Source organism: Vanrija pseudolonga, chromosome 5 (genome assembly GCF_020906515.1).
Source record: "Vanrija pseudolonga chromosome 5, complete sequence".
Taxonomy (NCBI): domain Eukaryota; kingdom Fungi; phylum Basidiomycota; class Tremellomycetes; order Trichosporonales; family Trichosporonaceae; genus Vanrija; species Vanrija pseudolonga.
Window position 1 is genome coordinate 799,532 of NC_085853.1, and position 18,525 is coordinate 818,056.

Below are 18,525 nucleotides of genomic sequence, written 5' to 3' on the forward strand. Positions count from 1 at the left end.
AGCGAGATCATCTGCGCAATATCTGTGTTGTATCTGCTGTTGACTTTGAGTGCCATCGCCATCCCAGCCACAATGGCAACACAAGAGCTTGTTCTGTCGGCCTCTTCAGCTTCTGGAAGCTCGTCTTCTCGCTCTGGCGGGTCAACTTCAACGCCCGCGATCCACCTCCACGACCTTGCAACCTCATCACACGTCCAGGCCTTCAAGACCTCGAGTAATGGGCCCAACTCGTTGGCTACCGTCAGGAGCCAAGACGGCGTCGGTGGAACCGTCTGGGCCATCCAAGAGGGAAAGGCTATCGCAGGCGTGTGGGCGTGGCAGAAGGTGAGCTCACGGCACGGAACAAGGCCGTTACAGACTGACACACGCAGGACCAGCAACACCTGAAGCTCCATCTGCCGGAGCGCTTGACTTGCTTCTCTATCTCGCCTAACGGACTGTGGGCTGCAGGAGGCTCGCCAAATGGACAAGTTTATGTCTGGGAGGTCCGTATGAATATTTTGGAACGCGTGCTTACCATATCCAGATCGCGTCTGGGGCCCTCCAAGCATCCTGGACAGCTCATTATCGTACAGTCAACAGTCTGACGTTCACCCCGGATAGTGCTCTCTTGATCTCATCCTCGGCAGATGCCTCGGTTCACGTCTTTGTGGTCGCACACTTGCTGGATCCCGATACCCCTGGAACATACAGCCAGCCCTACGGAACGCTCGGAGACCACACCCTTGCCATCACGGCCGTGGCTGTGGGTAGAACGGCGAATGCCAATGGCGGACGGTGCTGGACTGCGGCAGAGGACGGGACAGTCAAGGTGAGGCCTTTGTCGAATTCACAGTCTGACGCTTCTCAGATGTGGTCCTTGAGCCCACCGTTCGACTTGTTGGCGACATTCTCCTTGCCTTCCGCGGCCAAGCCTACGTCGTTGGTTGTCGATTCGGCAGAACGATTCGTCTACGTGGGATCGGGTGAAGGCAATGTCTACCTCATTCCCCTTTTCAAGCGCAAGGGTGCTGTTGGAGGAGCTGAAGCTATCGAAGGCGATGGTCTTGGAGCTCCTTCCATCAAAGCGGATCTCGCCTGTCTTACTGTCGAGTTCGTATCACGGCAGTCCGAAACGACCCCTCAACTGACGTATCTCAGATCACCAGTTACATGCCTCGCTCTGTCGCACGGCGAGAGTCAGCTGCTTGTGGGCACGCGAAGCGGAGAGATTCACATCCACTCGCTCCCTTCGCACCAGCAGCTGCGAACGATCACCGCCCACTCTGGCCCCATCACGCATCTGTCCACACTTGTTCGGCCCGCCGACCTCTCCAACTCTGCAAGCCGTAACGACCCTTGGCCCATCATGGAAATTCGGAACCTTGAACGGACCCGGGTCAATGTTTCCAGCAAGCACGCGCAAACAGTTGGCATCTCATTGCGCCCTTCGATAGGCTCAAGCCGACTGGACCGGCTGCGACGCGCTTCACCCCAGGCCCAGCTTGTTAGCGCACAGCATGTGACAAACCAAGGGGAGGATAACTCGGCAGCACTGTCTCAGGAAGTGCGAGAACTGCGAGCTGCGCTCGACCGAGCAGTGAAGCTGAATGAGAAGATGTGGAACGGCGTGGTCGACCTCAAGCTCGCTTAGACGTGTTGTCGTAGACGAATAGACTTGAAGTGTACTGTAAAGACTATGCATTTAGGGATCTATGGCTTCCCCGTCCAGATCATCTTTTATGGAGTCGCCGTCAAAGTCCTCTCCGTCAACGTCCTCCCCATCAATATCTTCTGGGTTAAGCCCACCGCCTCCGTCGCTCTCCATCTCTTCCCCGTCTAAATCGACATTGACGTCGCCAGGAGCAACGCCTTGTAGGGGCTTGGGTTCCGTGTCGAGCCTCGAGTTGATGGTAACTGTGACTTGTGGGGCAGGAACAGAGGTAATGCGTTTGAACGACGACTTGAAACCCGCGGACTTTGGTCGGCTCTCGTTGTCCTGTTGCGGCTCTGGCTCGGGTGCTGCTGCTGCAGACAAAGATTCCAACGTTGCCTGTCCATGGAGAAGGTCCCGCAAAATCTTGTGGAAGTCGGCGGTGAACACCATCCTGTGGGAAGTGTCAGTTCTAAGGCCCCCGGATTATGCAAGCGTACCATCCCTCCCAGATTGTGAGAACGGCGTCGACCTGCTTCTCAAAGACATCTGCGGCAACAGTCCCCACTAAGTCCAGGAGTCTCTGATGGACAGTGGCAAAGTGGGCAAAGGTCGTAGGCAGTCGACTCTCAAACACCTGGCGATATCGCCAAACGTTTGCCATTGGCGATGCCTGCTCAAGTCAGTACATGTCACGGACCATCGTGACCAGTACTTACAGAGTTGTGGAGGATATCTGAAACGAGATAAAGACGGGCAATCTTGCGAGGAATAGGAGTCTCCTCAATCTGGAGACTCTGACAAACAATATCCGCCACCAACGTCGTCAGCCTCTCTGAAGAAAAGTTGGGCCATACCTCATCAGCCGCTTCTGCTCGTTTCATGGCGAACTCCATAGTCCGCGCTATTTCTACGCGTTTCCCAGACATGGCGCGCAGTAGCGACTCAAAGCGCTTTCGACCAAGAGTACCGAGTGACCTCTTAGGGACGCGGCCGCGCTCCGATTCCTCCTCTGAATCCGAGGAGTAGATCGAGGCATATCCCTGAATGTGAGCGAAGCGCAGATGGGAAGAGAAGCTCACCTCGTCATCAAATTGCACTGCTGGAGGCGCGGGGAACATGTAGTTCGGGTCCAGAAATGACTGGAAAACATGATGACTTGCAGCCTGGTGGGTGTGAGTATGAAAGAGATCGCCGATGTAGAGAACACGAACCTCTTGGTCAAAGAAGAACACAAATCGGGGGTTGTTCTTTTCACGCTCCAGCAGCATGTCCTTGAAGTCGGAGCCATGCGTTTTAATGCGCTCAGCAACAGCTTTGATGAAGTCCAACGTTTCAGGGTCAACTTGGTTCACCCAGAACGATTTGTGTTCGTTGGCATCTGGTGATGCACTGCGCCGTCTCTTGACCCCACTCGGCTCGGGAGCCAGTGCAGACCGACCAACGGTCTGCGATGATCTGTAGGAATCATCTGTGATGGGATCAGCTGATGTGGCACATCCAGTTACTTACCATAGAGTGCCTTGCGGGGAATTGGGACCGGTTTGCTCCAGCTAACGCGCAGAACGCTGCCGTTCCACTCATATCCATCGAACTCGCCGACCGCTCTTTCCGCATCACGACGGGTCATGTAGCAGACGAACCCTGTCAAACCAGGCTTGGCCCGGCGGACTGTCGGATTGTTGCGCAGGTCCTCTCCACGGGCTTGGGCGGTTCAGCATTCTGACGCCAACTGCTAGATCCTTACGCCACATGATCTTGACTGTTCCGACTGGGCCTATAGACGCGAACAGGCGTCCCAACGAATCTTCCGATACTACACTTGGCAGATTGACCTAGGTTGGTCAGTAGAGGCCTCGTTGTGGCTGCTCTCACAATGAAGAGGTTGGTGCTGCTCTGTATTGTCAGTATTGTGGACCGACCAAAAACCCCCTACCTCAGAGTCGGCGGGACCTCCGTATCCTGGTGTCTCAAAGGCTTTATACAGGTCAACTTACGTCCACGCAACGAACATTCTCCACTCACCCGCGAGTGCTGAGACAGATGAACCATCTCCTGAACACGCCGTCAGCACCTCACTTGGGAATATCAATGGTACCAACGTTGGGCATTCTTGCCAAGTGTAGCTTCGCGGGCTTCCTGGTTTCTGGAGAGAGGAAGCCCTGTGTCAGCCTATTGAAGCGTGCTCCGCCTATCAAACACACCGCTTGATCTCGTCCAAGAACGAATCCATGGCTCGCTTCCCTCGTGACTTCGGGGCTATGGACGGAGTCGGCACCTCCGACAATGCAGACTGTGCAGGCTGTCGGTTCAGTCTAGTTATCTGAAGAAGCGCGGCCAATCCCATCACCACTCACAGAACGTAAACTCGGAGTTGCTGCATGGTGCAAAGACGAAGCCGGGTATGGCGCTTGAACGTCGTAAGCCTTCCATTGACCTCTGCCCAACGCACCTTCCCCGGCTCTGACGAACGAGCGGCCTTGGCCTCTGTGTCCTGCTCTTCCCACGAATGAAGGCCCTTCCCTGGCGTTCCCTTCAAACACTTGTGAGAACTCCTCAAGTGCGCGTCTTGTAGCTCTGGATCTCCCTTCAGCCTCGGATCGACGGGTAGTTGGTGTTGAAGGGCTCTTACTCTTCTTCCTCGATGCGCTTCTTCTCCTCTGCCTCGCGTTCCAAGTCCTTCTTGGTCTTCTTGGTCACACCATGCGAGAAGGTTTTAGACTTGAGCGTATCCAACTTAGGCCCCTGCAGCTCGTGTCAGCAGCTTCAAGACAGGCAGTGCGGCACCTTTGCAATGGCCAGATCATTCTCGTCGTCGGAAGAGTCGTCACGGAATTGAGATAGGTCGAGTCTTTTCGACATGCTGAGGAAGGTCGATATGCTGACCGTCAGACCGCGTGATATCTTAGATCGTGGAGCTGTCAGACGGCGTGTTAAGGCTGGTGATTGAGAGTAGCTGATAACAACAAGGTCTCTTTACCTCCCTTGCCCATCTCATCGCAATGATGACATTGTGGGCCAGGTGGAGGCACGTGACTTGCACGTGGGGGCCATCACCACTACAACCATTTGGCCATTTGGAGACCTTGGTGATGTCCGAGCCTTGTTGATCTTTACCATTCACCACCTGCACTCAGCCGTTCGTGTTTACGCCAGCCAGACGACTCTTCCCGCGGATAGTAGTAGCTTTGTCATACACTGAGAGAGACTCTGCAACAACAGCATTGCGTTCCCCCCTCAGCTCCTTGCCCCTTCGTCCTTGGGCCCAACTTCACCAACCCTTGAGGTCAGCACGAAAGCCCGGCCGTCACCATGGAGCAGCAGCTCGAAACCTCGGGTTCGGCCCTCGCCACTGGCAGTATTGCTGCCAGGTTCGTATCCCAGAACGCCCTCGACGAGGCCACCGCCAGGAGAGAGCAGGAATGGAAGGAAGCGTACGAGAGGTGAGAGCTACGTTTTGGCTGCCTGTGGTCGGAATGCTCAACCAGATTAGGATAGGACAGGAGCCGCCCCCTCAAATGCTCGAACAGCCGGATGACGGCAGGACACTGTATGAAGTAGGTGTGCAGACGGGCAATGTCGCTGACAGTAACAGAGGCTTGAGGAGCAACGCGTAAGTCAATGATGGACCTCCTCGCCCTAATCTGACTGACGTCTGCAGATTCTCAAGCAGGAGGAATGGGATGACAAGATGAAACTTTCGAACCAGTATCGTGGCCTTCAAACAGACGAGCTAGACTTTCTGGCCGAAAAGATCAAGGAAAAGCGAGCCCATGAGCAAAAGGTGGCAGAGGAAGACGACGCTGAAGTGATGGGGTACAAAGAGTAGGCGCCGTCGATTGTGAAGAAAGGAGCCAACTGACTGGTTCTCTAGAGCGCTGGCCAAACGCCAAGCGACTGCATTGGCTGCCGCCGAGCCACAGGTTGCCACTGCGAAGCCAGCACCGCCAGTGAAGCGCATTCCGCCAAAACCTGCCAAGAAGGACATCAAGTCTCTGATGAAGGGTGTGGTCGTCAAGAAGAAGCCCAAGCCACCAACAGCCAGTGCCTCCAAGCCTGCTGTGGAGAGTTCAAAACGACCACTTGAAGGGGGTGACGAGCCAAGTGACAAGAAGCATAAACCATGATATGAGTGTCGATTATGCGACTAGAGACGGTTCAGATTCAATTCATTTCCAGCAACAATATCTTTTATCTTGTATCGCCTACGGCGTGAAAGGACGCCACTAGTTCTCAGGAACCGGGTCGGGCTCGATGGACCAGATCTGTGGGATGGTCAGCAGGGACGCTTTCGTGCCAGGCCTACCGAGTCCGCGTAGTCCTGGACTGAACGATCGGAAGTGAACGAGCCCATGGCGAACGCAGTCCTGATCGACTTCTTAGTCCACTCCTCCTGGTCAGCCCAGAGCTCGTCGACGAGGTTCTCGGCAGCAAGGTACGATCCGAAGTCATTAGAGACCTAAACCGATGTTAGTACAATTTCCAGCTTAGAACTCAGGGCTCACCAGGTAGTAGTCGTGGTCGTAGATCTTGTTGTTAGCCGCGACGCCTCAGAGGTACTCACAGTCTTAAGAAGGGGCTCGTACACGTGTCCGTCACCGAACGTGCCGGCCTCGATAGCCTTGAAGACAGCAGCCAGCTCAGGAGAGCGCTCCTCCAGGGAGGTGGGGTTGTAGGAGTTGGAGTAGCGGACAGCTGTGAATTGGTCAGCAATGTGTCGGTTCTCGGTCCTAGCCGTTGCACATACCCTCGACATCCGCTGCCAGGTGGCCGAGCAGGAAGGCGTTGTCCTCTCCCACATCTTCCGCAATTTCTGATCGTGTTAGCCGTTTTGCCTACCAAAAGATTTAAGAGTCGGACTCACCAACGTTGGCGCCATCAACAGTGCCCAGGAGCAGGGCACCGTTAAGACCCAGCTTCATGTTACTCTGGTCATTTGTCAACTGCTTATTCGTACCGCCATGCTCAACTCACAGTTCCAGAGGCCTCAGTACCAGCGGTACTGATCTGCACACTGACGTCCGCGGCGGGAATCAGGACCTCGGCAACCGAAACACTATGTTTTAGCTTGCCTGCTCGAGAAGGAATGCTCACCTGTAGTCGGGGATGAAGACAACGCGGAGGAGATCGCCAACATCAGGGTCGTGGTTCTTGTATCAGCGACCAACTGCTACTCCAGCACTCACGACAATCTTCGCCACGTTGACGATGAGGCGAATGACCAGCTTGGCGATGTAGTAGCCTTGGTTGTCAGCTGCTCTCAGGGGTATTAGACTTACCAGGCGCAGCCTTGCCGGCGAAGATGGCCGTGTGCTTGGCGATCTTCTTACGCTCCTGCGGCGTGGCCTTCTTGATGCGAAGGTAGCGGTGAATGATACCGAAGAGGTTAAGCGTCTGGCGCTTGTACTGCATCGCTGTCAGCGCGTGATTTGGGTGGAAACTCGCCACGCACCTCGTGAAGACGCTTGATCTGGCAGGTGAAGATGCTGTCCACGTCGACGCTGAGACCGAGCTCGCTGTGGAGGACGTCGGCAAGCTAAGGCATGGTTAGCCATCGGCATGAACCTGAAACAAAAAAAACGTACGCGAGCCTTGTTCTCAATCTTGATTTCGCGGAAAGCGTGGCGGAACTCGGCATTGTCGGCCATTGGCAGAAGCTGAGAGATCTGCTTCAGGTTGACGAGCCAGTGCTCCGAGCCGAGGGTGTCCGTAATCAGCTGAGCAAGGCGAGGGTTGCACTGCAGGAGCCAGCTGGTTGATGTGTCAAAAAACAGGCGCGTAAAGCTGTGGAAGCAGCGCTCTTACCGGCGAGGAGTGACACCGTTGGTGACCTGGCAGATGAGTTAGACGTTGTAACGGTAGATAACGGTAAAACACAGTTCGGGACTCACGTTGGTAAAGCCATCACGTCCCTTTCTAGTCAGCATAGCCCATTGTAGCAACTAGTCACCTTGAACTCGACGCTGCAAGAATTAGCTTATGAAGCCTATTTAGGGGTTTAGGGGACTCACAAGTCACGGAAGATGGTCGACTGCAGGAGCTGGCTGTGAAGGCTGAGGGGTCAGAAAAGAAGCAGCTGTTAACTTCGGCTTACGCGGCAACACCATTAACCTATTGCTGTTAGCTGGTCGAAAGGAAACGTAGCTGCGCAGCAGTTAAACTCACCTTGAACGAGCCGACAATCGCCAGGTGACTGCACGGGTCAGCTCCGAGTCTGTCCCCCTGCCAAAAGCGAACTCACGCCATGCGAACAAACTTGGGAGTACCCTCTGTACGGTCAGCGCAGCTCTAGAGACGATGGACGTACCCTCGATGATGCTCATGCGGCGAATGCGGTCCATGTCGCCAGGGAAACGCTTGGCAACCTCGTTAAGGAAGTTCCTATACGAGTTAGCTCCGTCTAGGCAATGACGCTCACATGTTGATCGTGTAAATGATCTGCAAGTGGCGCGGGAGGAGGTTCTCAAAGAGCGGAAGGGGCCACTTCTCGAGCGCCTATCGCATTTAGCACTTGCTCAAGACAACTGCGGCGTACCTCGGGGAGAACCGTGTGGTTGGTGTACGCGAAGACCTTGGTTGTGATTCCCCAGGCAACGTCGTAGGGCACCTCCTCCTCGTCGATGAGGATGCGCATGAGCTCGACAATGGAGATGGTGGGGTGGGTGTCGTTCACTAATTGGTCAGCGACACGTACACACCTGAACGAGAAGCCCACTTACTCTGAATAACGACGTAGTCTGGAAGCTGGTCCCAGGGGAGGTTGAGCTTCTGGTAGCGGCGAAGGATGTCCTGGAGCGACGCCGAGCACCAAAGGTACTGCTGCTTGAGACGCAGCTCCTTGCCAGCGTACATGTTGTCATTGGGGTAGAGCACGCGAGTCTCGCCGTCAACAACGGACCATAGCGGTAGAGCTCACAATGTTCTCGGCGTCACTGCTGCTGGCAACCGAGGCCTCGTAGTTGCCCGCTGATCTATTAACCACAAGTCGTCCCATAGCGACCTACCGTTGAACGAGTTGAGGTCAAAGCCCTGGATGGGACGGGCAGCCCAGAGGCGGAGGTTGGCAGTGTTCCTGGAGAATAATGTCAGTGACATCAAACTTGATGGCACGACGCGTTGAATCTCACTTCGTAGCGAAGCCAGGAATGGGCACTTGGGAAGTGAGCAACACGTGAGGAGGGTTATTAGTTTCTTACTGACCGTCATACGCAACCTGGGGGCGTCAGTCGCACGTCAGGCCGGCATACTTACAGCAAGACACTCGTTTCCGCCAGACCAAATAGCCCGAGACGAGTTGGGGATCGCCTCCACACGGCCGTAGAAGCGGATAGGGTAGGACACATCAAGACGCGGAATCTGTGGTGAGCAGTTGTCCTGGATGTAAAAACCATACCTCCCAAGGCTTCGAAAGTTAGCTGACGGCCACTTGTTTGCAACTTACGTTCTCACGGTCGAGCCACGGGTCAGGAGCCTCGAGCTGCTCGCCGGTGCTCGAAATGAGCTGCTTAAAGATACCGTACGAGTACCTGGATCGGTTAGGGGCACCCAGGAGCTTGGCACTTGCCTAAGGCCGTAACCCCAGCCAGGAAGGTTAAGCGTAGCCATGCTGTCAATCTTGGAAAGTAAGCACTATGCGACAGCGACGGTAGTGACATACGTAGCAAGCGGCCAGACGACCAAGACCACCGTTACCCAGAGCAGCATCACGCTCCTCGTTGAGAAGGTCCTCAAAGTTCTGTTGTTAGCAACCGACGACAAGCTGTACGCACAAAGCCAAGCTTCTGGGTGGCCGACTCATACGTGTTCCTCATGTCGAGGTTGAGCACAGCGTTGTCCAGGGTACGGCCCATGAGCCACTCGATGGAGAGGTAGTACACACGCTTGGGGGCGTTCTTAGTGTGATACCTGTTGACGTCAGTTTCACACATGGTCGTGTCACTGACGAGGTGGTCTCGTTCCAGCGCCTGGTTTCGTTAGCAAATTGCCGTGCGCTGTCACTTACTTGAGGAGCTGGTCCCTCACCGAGAGGGCGGTGGCCTGGTAGGCACCGAGCTGGACGTCAGCGCGGGCCTGCCTTGTTGCTTAAATCTCACCTCGTCAAGGTTGCCAGCCTGACGGGCAAGGGTAGTCGTGACATGGCGGACAACCGTGTTGGCAACACCCTGGACATCGTCCTTGTCGACCTGCTCGGCCTCGATGGCCGTCTTCCAGGTCTGAGCGTCGCCAACAGTCCACTCGTCACCCTCCTTGGCTCCGGGCTGGCTTGGGAAGTAGGAGCCTACGCGTGTCAGACTCGGCGGTGCTGCTTCAGAGCCGCAGCTACCTACCCGTCAGAGAGCGCTGGTGCTTAGGGCGGCTGTCGCGACGGGGAGTCGTACCCGGCACACCGATCTGGTTGACATCGACATTGTGGTTCGGGCCGATGCCAGCCGAGACGGAAGAGCGGCGCGACAGAGTCGGCTGGTGCAGCGAGGGGGTCCTCGAGCCAGGCGAGGTCGCTGAAAGGTTATCAGTGGACGAACGTGGACGGGCGGCTGTGGATGCCGGAGAATGACGCATGGTGGCCGCATCGCGTTTGGAAGGGGGTAGTCTGGTTACTCACTGGTGGGCAGCTTGCTCACGTTCTCTTGGGTGAGGGCAGACATCCTGACAGCACTCTAGAGAGGTTGTGTTGAACGAGGAAAGCTATGGGTGAAGAAAAGATGAGATCGGGTTGCCAGGTGCCGAGAGGTGGGAGGGGGAGGGGGGGTGGGAGTGGGGGGGCGGATGGGATGACTGGGGCTGGCTGACTGACTGACTTGACTGAACGGCTTGGGGGGTGGGTGGGTTCTGGCTGGCGGTTGGTCGATCCAGGACATCTAGGTACCGTCGCGTCATTGCAACAGCAGCAGCAGCAACGGCACCGGCCGGGCGGCGGTTAAGGGTAAACGGCGGCATTGGCTGCACAGGGCCGCCTTCTTGCCCATGGGCGCGCAATGCCGCGCCGCGCGCAACGGCGATCCGAGGAGTGAGACTGGGGTTGCCCAAAATGACAGAATGCCACCACAACAAGTCGGGGCGCCTGCTGCCTTCTGATCTGCTGCATACAAGAAGTCTCTGGGACCTCTGGGTCTGAAGAAAATGCTCTCTGGCCGCTGGATCGATGGCCCATTTAAGAGGGACGGCAATTGACGCGCACACCGGTGACGTTGGCTTTGTGGGCGGGCAGCAGCATCTATGTAACAGGGGGCCCCACACACAGGCCTACGCCCTGACACGTTCCCACGCCGCCAGTGAGCTGCAGTGCTGAGTGGCACAAGTGGCACAAGACATTTCGACGCCAGTCTTCTTGGTGCAGCAGCTACGTGGGCTGCCAGCGTGCTCTCAGCTTCAGGTGGCTCATCTCAACTTCAGGGCATGGCGTCACTGGCTTGGCCACTGGTAGTAGTGGTTCGAGTGTTCAACGCCACACCACGCGTCAACCCCCTCGGCCCCCTCGACCCCTGCTGCCTCCAGGCTCAAGGGCGCCGCCGAGGGCGCCGGCCACCATCTCGTTAACACGTTTGGCATCCGCATAATCCCTGCTAAAAGTCTCGATGTACGCCGCAAAGTTTAGGCACAGACAAGCGCAAACAGCACAGACATTTCAAAAGTAACATCTAAGAACGTGATTCATAACTGTGCAACAACATCAATAGCCCCTAAGTATACTTCTCGAGCCTTTAAACGCGGACAATGTCGGCACCGACAGCCGTGTGGGTGTGGCCGTTCTGTTGTCCCTCGACACAAACTTCAACCGACTGAATCCATTTATCCTTCAGAGCGTCGTCCACAGTCCACCGCGTCTTTGGATCCGGATCCAGCATGTGCTTGATTACGTGGCGGCACTCGCGGGGTATAAGGTTGTTGAGAGGCGAGGGGCACGCTGGCGCTCCTTCAGGACGAGCGCCGGATGGGTAGTATTGCGACAGGTATGTGGCGAACGTGGGATCTGAGGGCTTGGCGACGCGCCACGGAAGTTCCTGGAACTGCATGCAATAGAAGACAATGGCAGCAGCCCAGACGTCGACGAGACGGGCATCGTATTCTGGTTCTCGGTTAGCAACATCCTAGCAGAGCGGGCAACCACCAACTCACCCTTCTGTTCAAACAGTTCTGGAGCGATGTAAGGCTCGGAGCCGCACAGGCCCTTGCTGAGATGGGTCTTCTTCTCCCAGCACATGCGGAAAACGTCAGACACGCCGAAGTCGGTAATCTTGACGTGACCGCGTCCGTCAAGAAGGAGGTTCTCTGGCTTGATATCGCGGTGGGCGACACCCATCGAGTGCAGGTACTGGATGCCGTGAAGAATCTGCTTGAAGGTGCACTCGACCTCGCCGGACGACATGCCACCCTTCTTGATAGCCGCATAGAGGTCACCACCAGGGCAATACTCCATAACCTCGCACCAATGTTGCTGTTCGTCCTGGACGAGATCGACAGTCTCCACAACGTTGATGTGATGGAGCGTCGATGAAATACAGAACTCGGATGTGAGCTTCTTGACGTAATCCTTCTCGGTTTCGTTCTTGCGGCGCTTGCGGAACTCCTTGACAGCATAAAGCTTCTCTTCTCGGCGGTCCCACTTATGGGCGAGGCGGACAACCGCTGTAGCACCCTTGCCGATAGCCGCACGATCACAAACACCGTACTTCTTCAGCAATGACGCTGTGCTGTTGTTGTCGCCACCATAGTCGCTGCCCTTGGTGGATCCGCGGTCCGAACCGCGTGCCGAGCCCTTGTCGGAAGGACGCCGAGTGAGCTTGCTCTCACCGGTCTTGCCGCCACCAATGAGATCCTTAAGCGTAAACTTGCTGCCGGATTCTTCCTTGGGCCCAGTCGCCGTAGCTGATGTGGCTGCAGTAGAACCAGAGATAGAACGCTCGGAGAGGCGGCGAGCCAGGCCACTGGGGCGGCTTTCCTCGTCCTTGTTGCGCTTGACACTGGGGGCTCGGGAGGGAGGACGAGAGAGATCGGAATCCGAACCGGCCGCTGGGGTGACGGGCGGAGAGTCACCATTGCGTGGCACTGCCAACGCGACCTTCTCGGACTTGTCATGGTTGAACATCTTGGCGAGGAAGCCCTTCTTCTCACCCGACTTGCTGCTCGTGGAGAGCGAGCGCTGAGTGCGAGTAGGAGGCACCGGCTCGTGAGCCGCCGGACCGTTGGCCGACACGTTTCTAGACATCGGCGCGGACGACGGCGGTGGAATAGTCATACCGGGTGCGTCTTTGTTTGCCACCCCACTCGCCGTCTGGGTAGCGGACGGCAATGGGCGGACTGGGACAGTCAGAAACGGGCCATCATCAAAATGCAGTCCCAACTTACACTTTGGCACAGGGAAGGCCGAGTCGGGAAGGAGTTCTGGAGTTCCAACCGAGCTAGGCTGAGGGGCAACCGAATCTGGGGTCGACCGGTGGGTATCAATCAAAGGAGCGGCGAGTTCGTTGAGGGAGAGCAAGCCTGAGGCTGGCTTGGCCTTGGAAGGCAAAGGCGATGCCGGAACAATCGTAACTGGAGACGGCGGGACAACATTGACAGATGCGGGGGCGTTTGGGGCGATGTGATTGTCGGCGATGGAGCGATGAGCTTGCAAGGAAGCAGCGTCGTCGGCAGTGAGATGCACACCGTTGGCGGCGATCGGATCTGCAGTTGCCTAAAGCAAAGTCAGTAACAGCCCACGTCGTTTCACTCACCTTGAGCTTATCCGCAGCTAGTGCGTCGTCGTCACCAGCTTCTGGTACAAGATTGATGGCCGGCATACTAGGCGGTGGTGCTAAAGAGCGATGGGATGGGAAGTCGGGTAGAGAGAGGGATGCTGAAGAGAGGGGAAACGACGCACAAGTCTTTGTGTCTAGAGGGCGGCCAGTGTTTCCACTAAAACGCCATCGTCTATGTGGACAGGTTGATTCTAGGCAATGACCTATGCAAGGGGTGCACGATGCAAAGGCGTTGTGAAAGGCACGGGGGTTGATTGTGGGGAGAGACGAGGGGAGGAGCATTGTCAGCATTGGGGCCTCTGATGCGCCATCGCCACTCACCAACTAGAGTCAAGACTCTTGGAATCCCAGTGCTAGCTGTGGATCTGGGGAAATGCAAACACCAAGTGTGTGTAGAGGCTGTTGCCTGTATGCGTGCTCGACGTCACAAGGGAGCCGTGACGGGGAGGCTTTGCTGCGCGAGCCTTGGTCGGGGTAGGGGCGAGCGGGGTGAGGTTTGGTTGGGTGGAAGCCTACAGTCGCGTCGAGGTTGAGGGATTATTCACTCTCTACCAAGGGGGGTGACTAGTTTGATGGCAGGGCGAATGGTTGAGATGACTAGGATGCCTTTTTTGTGTGTGTCTGGGTGTCGTTCAAGGTAGTTGACAGAGGAGATATGTGTGTGTGAGAGACGAAGGTGAGATGGACGTGAGGAGGGTGATTGATATGGGTTGATTGCGGGTGATGGGTTGGGTGGCTCCTCCTTTGGTCTGTCAGCAAATGCGGCCAGAAGAAGGACGAGCAAGCACAAGAGCAGCACACACACACCACTGACACCCACTGACACTGCACACACCACACACCACTCTGCACGGGACACTGCCCAGACCGGGCAGGGGGGAAGACTGGGGTGGGTCAGTCAGCACCACCCAAACCTGACCGATTTTTAACTGGGCTGCTTGTTTAAATTCATCGCCCCAATTTCAAAGCGCTCAAAGCGCCAAAGCTTGAAATGTGGCACCGCATCCGGCCCCGCGTCCCGGCATCTTACCAATACCGTGCGCGCATAGTGCACAGTGTACCACACCACCACCCACCGCCCGCGTGCGCCTCGACGGCATCTGACTTGCGCGTATTGTGTGACCGCCGGACAGAATGCTCTCGCTGCATCGATGCGAGACGGAAGCGAAACACAACACAGGACACATTGGCAAGGACAAAGAGTTCACATCCACAAGCAGGGCCGTGTTATTAATGCCTCAAACTGCCATGGTCGTTTGCTGGTTCGACGTGGCCTGTCCAGCTTGGCTAAGAAAAGCCAAGAGCCAAGAATCAAAGAACCAGGGTGAGAGGGTGGACATCCGCGCTCATCTCCGCCTCGGCTATGCTGGAGCACATGGATGAGATGGATGTGGATGGCAGGGGGCAGATGAAGCTCGTCTGCATGTTGGCATAGCTCAGCATATGCACAAAGTGAGGCTATGCTTCTCAGCCGCTGATGCTGGGGGCATGGTTCAACAGAACGTCGGCCTATTCATTAGCGTGGTGTCTGTCACACATCGTGCCGTTTGTTTACCTCGAGCAACAATTAGTCTCTGGCCCGTGTCAACAAATCAACTCAATGCGGCGACAATGCGTGACCTGCGGTCACAGGCAGCGGCATGTCAAAACGGTGTCCATGAAAACAAGCCCCACGCTGGGCAGGACCTGAGGATGGCTACATAACTGTACAGCAGTTACCAGGGCACTCAGGCCCCTCGCACCTCGCAAACAAAGGGGAAAAGGGCGGAAAGGGTTACAAAATGGCAGACCCAAACACGTGCCTGGGTGTGGTTTTTCAGCTGCCGTCAATGATGATTGTCGATTGTCTCTAGGACACAAAGCAAGGCAGGTAGACACCGGCAATTTTCCGCGGTGGCTGCGTGGCGTTGTATGGCCGCCGGCGGCAGCCGCCTGCGGTCAACACTTGCGGACCATGGGACCACATTCATCGTCGTCATCATGCGGGTGATCGTCTTGTCAAGCGTCGAAGCATGGTTAGCGCAAGTGGCACTCGCCCAACCATGTCGGCAAGCCGTAATCAGCACCAAACAGCACCATGCATTGGCCAAACTGTAAAAAAGCTCAAACACACTGCGCTGTCATCGAGACGACAGTGATGTTGTGACCGTTCCTTCCCATTAGATAAATCGATGTAGACTACCACTGCCTGCTGCTCCGGACCTTGTTGACTTCAAACCTCTCCCCCACATAGTCGCCTGAAAGAATGCGAGAGTCGCGATGCAACGACCTTTGCTTAGTTGCCCGAGAGGTCGCCGACGGGAAGGAGGAAGTAGCTGGTGTCCTTGGTGAGGAGACCAGCAAGAGCCGTGTAGAAGGCAGCGAAGGCAGTGAGCTGTTCAAAGTGGTCAGCCAGACTCTCAAGTCAAAGTCGTTGGGCTTGCACTCACGATACCGAGGATACCGCCGGCCTTGGTGACATTGAGCTTCTCAGTCAAGTGTCCGGCGGCAAGCACCCAGAATGTCACGTCAAGCAGGAAGAAGACGACAACAAGGGCGACAGAGGAGCGGTGCGTGGCAATGAGGAAGATGAAAGTAAGGATACTGTTTGGGTTAGTCATCTCCGTATCAATAGCCTCGACTCGTCCCCATTCAACTCACCCCCACATGACAAGGTAGATGCCAAGAGCCGACTGGAGCTGGTGCGGGTCGTTCTCGTAAGCCTTGAGGATGCCGGACGAGGGAACGAAGATGTAGCCAAACGAAAGCCAGAATGCACCGTAGATGGTGAAGGCCGAGCCGCCAAAAGTGTTACCAGTTGCCCATTCCTCGATACCAGAGATCATCTGAGCCACACCGCCAAGGGCGAGGGCGAGGCCGACAATAACATTGGGGTGGGTGATGCCGCGAACCTGGTAGTTGAAGAACGAGAGGACCAGCGTGGTACCACCGAAACTGTATCTCGAGTCAGAGGTGGCACGACGACACAGGCAGACCCGTTATACGTACGAGAGAAGACCGAGAGGGGCAGGGTTACCAAACTTGCGGTGGAAGACGGGGAAGGCAGGCTGGCTGGTGTCGAGGGGGTTACCGCCAGGGGTGATGAATCGCGAGACGGCAGCGCCGGAAGAGTACTCGGCCTGCTGCTTGAGCTCGGGGTTGGAAGCGCCGTTGGTCTCGGACATTGTTGGACTGATGTGGTGTTGTAGAGTAGAACAAGGCAGGTGCGATGAGGTGCTTCCTCCAGCGATTGATGAGTGCGAAAACAACTGTCGCCAAGTGACGGCCCTTATATACATCCCCTGGGCGTTCCCAGTGGCCCCTTGACCGTAAATCCTAGGACTTGCCGCGACTGCGCGACACCTTGATGAGGAGTTGCCCATGGGGAACACGTCAAGGCGGTGGAGGCCCGAAGGGGTGCTCGAGCGTCATGGTGGCGCGGTGTGGCCGACGCAAGCCCTCAGCTAGGGACGCGGACAAAGTCTTCACATGGGCCTACTTTGGGGCATCAGCTGACAATGCCAAGCAACAGCACAGACCAAATAAACTATCGCTTATTGCACAACCGATTGTTAAAGAAGGGGTTGGAGGAGAGCGGTCAACAAATGTCGGCCAAATGGTCCCTCGAGACCCACTCCACCCGTGCTAAAGCCACCCCACTCCAATCACAAGGGTGGACGTTGCCGAATCCTAGTGCCGAAACTTGGCGATCTACAGTCGTACGCAGCCCTTAGTCGTCCTGCCTGCCGGTCAGAGGAGCGCAGTCGCCTCACGCCTCGCACCTCCTCGACAACGACGACCCCGGCTTTAGTCGTCCGATTCCGTAAGGGTAAACCTGAGAGACCCGGGTCTCGCGCCGTCCACAGAGCCCATCGCAACCAGGACACCAGGATACCAGGACTTGATGGCATTTGGCGGGCGGGGGCGGCCGGGAGCTGTCCGCAGGGTGCATCAGGAGCAAAGACTAGTCTGCCGATGTCCTCGTGGTGTGACAGTGCGGCTTCGGCTCGCTCCTCCCTGACAGACATCACAGGAATAGCCCAGCCAGCCAGCCTCCTCAGCATGCTACGTTAAAAAATCAAGCTGTTTGAACACAACCATGGGTGTGGACGGCGGGCAGTCTCACCACGCCGTGCACTCATACATACGGGATTGTGTCGAATGTCGATTCCAAAGCCGTCAACCACCGGGTGGTAGCGCACGGGGCGCTACTACAGTGCGGACGTTGAGGGGCGGTTCCGTAGGCGACGGACCTGCCTGCGCGTGCTGCGCGACCTGTGTGCCGGTTGGGCGTCTGGGGAGGAATCTTGTGGCGTTGTGGGCGCCAGCCAGTCGGTGGGAGGAGGGGAGCGAGGGCTTGTTGCGAGAAGGCCTGTGAAAGCCAAGACAAAGGCGGCGTTGTCCATGTCGAATACCACGACTGTCGAGTGAGTTGGGGGGGGGTTTCAGCCAACGCAACCCACTCGGACGGACCAATACGGTCAAAAACAAAAGAAAGCTATTACAAATACCCCTAAAGCACGGACAATCTTTCGACAACGCAGCCCCGTCGCAGCAGCACCGATCCCCAGCTTCGGTAGACGCCCATGGCGAGCCCATATGCATCAAGGGACAACCTCTGGAGATGCGCCGTGACACCTCAGAGCAGAGCGCGCATACACCGGAGCACACCAGAGCACGCCCACCCACACCACGTTCCTCGTCGCTGCCTGAAAGGTGGCGCCGGGCGTCTCGAGGCGTTTGTCTCTGCGCTCGCCTTCTGCCCTGCCGCTTCGGCGCCGGTCGGTCGGTGGTGGGTGGGTGATCCGGCTACCCAGGCCGTGGTGTTTCCAGCGGATCTCTCTCGCCCTCTCGCTTCGCCAAGACAATACAAAACCCTTGGTCTGCTGAACTGGACGCCGCGTAGTACACCGACATTCCTGCTGAAACCGAACGAGGCCGATGAACGAGCGCTACCCCGCAACGTCTTGCTCATCACAGTGGCCCCGGTTTGCATGGGTACTAGCTTTGCCGGGCCCCGACCAGCACAGATCGAGCACCGATGGAAGACTGGCCGAGCACAGACCGACGCCCCATGGGGCTTCGAACGGGGGGACTTCGGTTGGAAGGCGCGGCGGGCACGAACTGACCTCGTCGGCCGTGGTGAGCTACTCGACAAATCGCGCACAGATAGCC

The 18,525-nt window shown here is 56.6% G+C and overlaps 6 protein-coding genes across 7 annotated transcripts; 2 read left to right on the plus strand and 4 right to left on the minus strand.

Moving 5' to 3' along the window:
• The first annotated feature begins 43 nt into the window (after positions 1 to 43).
• On the plus strand, positions 44 to 1,698 carry IPI3_1 (Pre-rRNA-processing protein IPI3). 2 transcript variants are annotated; one of them, XM_062773516.1, is made up of 5 exons: positions 44 to 324; positions 372 to 485; positions 527 to 811; positions 851 to 1,092; positions 1,141 to 1,698. In XM_062773516.1, exons 1-5 carry the CDS (start codon positions 73 to 75, stop codon positions 1,631 to 1,633), a joined length of 1,386 nt encoding a protein of 461 aa, XP_062629501.1. In that variant the 5' UTR covers positions 44 to 72; the 3' UTR covers positions 1,634 to 1,698. The 2 variants fall into 2 exon arrangements, with proteins under 2 accessions (XP_062629501.1, XP_062629500.1); XM_062773517.1 differs by having other exon boundaries at positions 527 to 1,092.
• U2SURP (U2 snRNP-associated SURP motif-containing protein) lies at positions 1,685 to 4,571 on the minus strand (the record flags this gene model as incomplete). Its single annotated transcript, XM_062773518.1, has 16 exons — positions 4,421 to 4,571; positions 4,266 to 4,378; positions 4,086 to 4,188; positions 3,838 to 3,935; positions 3,736 to 3,779; positions 3,659 to 3,688; positions 3,570 to 3,595; positions 3,509 to 3,529; positions 3,381 to 3,468; positions 3,146 to 3,337; positions 2,848 to 3,104; positions 2,716 to 2,799; positions 2,491 to 2,676; positions 2,353 to 2,430; positions 2,134 to 2,306; positions 1,685 to 2,087 (listed from the first exon to the last, which is right to left on the minus strand). Exons 1-16 carry the CDS (start codon positions 4,493 to 4,495, stop codon positions 1,685 to 1,687), a joined length of 1,971 nt encoding a protein of 656 aa, XP_062629502.1. The 5' UTR covers positions 4,496 to 4,571.
• A 374-nt stretch (positions 4,572 to 4,945) lies between these two features.
• Positions 4,946 to 5,760, plus strand: Fam192a (uncharacterized protein; the record flags this gene model as incomplete). Its single annotated transcript, XM_062773519.1, has 4 exons — positions 4,946 to 5,076; positions 5,127 to 5,190; positions 5,295 to 5,458; positions 5,508 to 5,760. The coding sequence occupies 4 exons, from the start codon at positions 4,946 to 4,948 to the stop codon at positions 5,758 to 5,760; spliced, it is 612 nt and encodes a 203-aa protein (XP_062629503.1).
• On the minus strand, positions 5,005 to 10,376 carry glpV (Glycogen phosphorylase 1). Its single transcript, XM_062773520.1, has 41 exons — positions 10,236 to 10,376; positions 9,961 to 10,131; positions 9,727 to 9,911; positions 9,636 to 9,685; positions 9,577 to 9,597; positions 9,403 to 9,538; positions 9,291 to 9,368; positions 9,194 to 9,247; positions 9,075 to 9,134; positions 9,027 to 9,035; positions 8,885 to 8,989; positions 8,834 to 8,846; positions 8,761 to 8,785; positions 8,638 to 8,705; positions 8,550 to 8,599; positions 8,353 to 8,512; positions 8,169 to 8,305; positions 8,052 to 8,128; positions 7,941 to 8,014; positions 7,875 to 7,902; positions 7,799 to 7,826; positions 7,728 to 7,744; positions 7,645 to 7,686; positions 7,525 to 7,549; positions 7,439 to 7,464; positions 7,219 to 7,384; positions 7,086 to 7,169; positions 6,913 to 7,039; positions 6,820 to 6,875; positions 6,728 to 6,783; positions 6,608 to 6,689; positions 6,498 to 6,561; positions 6,381 to 6,446; positions 6,198 to 6,328; positions 6,139 to 6,162; positions 5,940 to 6,092; positions 5,517 to 5,898; positions 5,295 to 5,472; positions 5,229 to 5,246; positions 5,127 to 5,190; positions 5,005 to 5,076 (listed from the first exon to the last, which is right to left on the minus strand). Exons 1-37 carry the CDS (start codon positions 10,276 to 10,278, stop codon positions 5,860 to 5,862), a joined length of 2,730 nt encoding a protein of 909 aa, XP_062629504.1. The 5' UTR covers positions 10,279 to 10,376; the 3' UTR covers positions 5,005 to 5,076; positions 5,127 to 5,190; positions 5,229 to 5,246; positions 5,295 to 5,472; positions 5,517 to 5,859.
• An 818-nt stretch (positions 10,377 to 11,194) lies between these two features.
• Positions 11,195 to 14,129, minus strand: hal4 (Serine/threonine-protein kinase hal4). Its single transcript, XM_062773521.1, has 5 exons — positions 13,693 to 14,129; positions 13,348 to 13,574; positions 12,980 to 13,307; positions 11,750 to 12,931; positions 11,195 to 11,699 (listed from the first exon to the last, which is right to left on the minus strand). The coding sequence occupies exons 2-5, from the start codon at positions 13,411 to 13,413 to the stop codon at positions 11,335 to 11,337; spliced, it is 1,941 nt and encodes a 646-aa protein (XP_062629505.1). The 5' UTR covers positions 13,414 to 13,574; positions 13,693 to 14,129; the 3' UTR covers positions 11,195 to 11,334.
• Positions 14,130 to 15,434: 1,305 nt separating this feature from the next.
• ATO2_1 (Ammonia transport outward protein 2) lies at positions 15,435 to 17,036 on the minus strand. Its single transcript, XM_062773522.1, has 5 exons — positions 16,890 to 17,036; positions 16,360 to 16,845; positions 16,012 to 16,305; positions 15,801 to 15,954; positions 15,435 to 15,745 (listed from the first exon to the last, which is right to left on the minus strand). Exons 2-5 carry the CDS (start codon positions 16,731 to 16,733, stop codon positions 15,647 to 15,649), a joined length of 921 nt encoding a protein of 306 aa, XP_062629506.1. The 5' UTR covers positions 16,734 to 16,845; positions 16,890 to 17,036; the 3' UTR covers positions 15,435 to 15,646.
• Between the last annotated feature and the right edge of the window lie 1,489 nt (positions 17,037 to 18,525).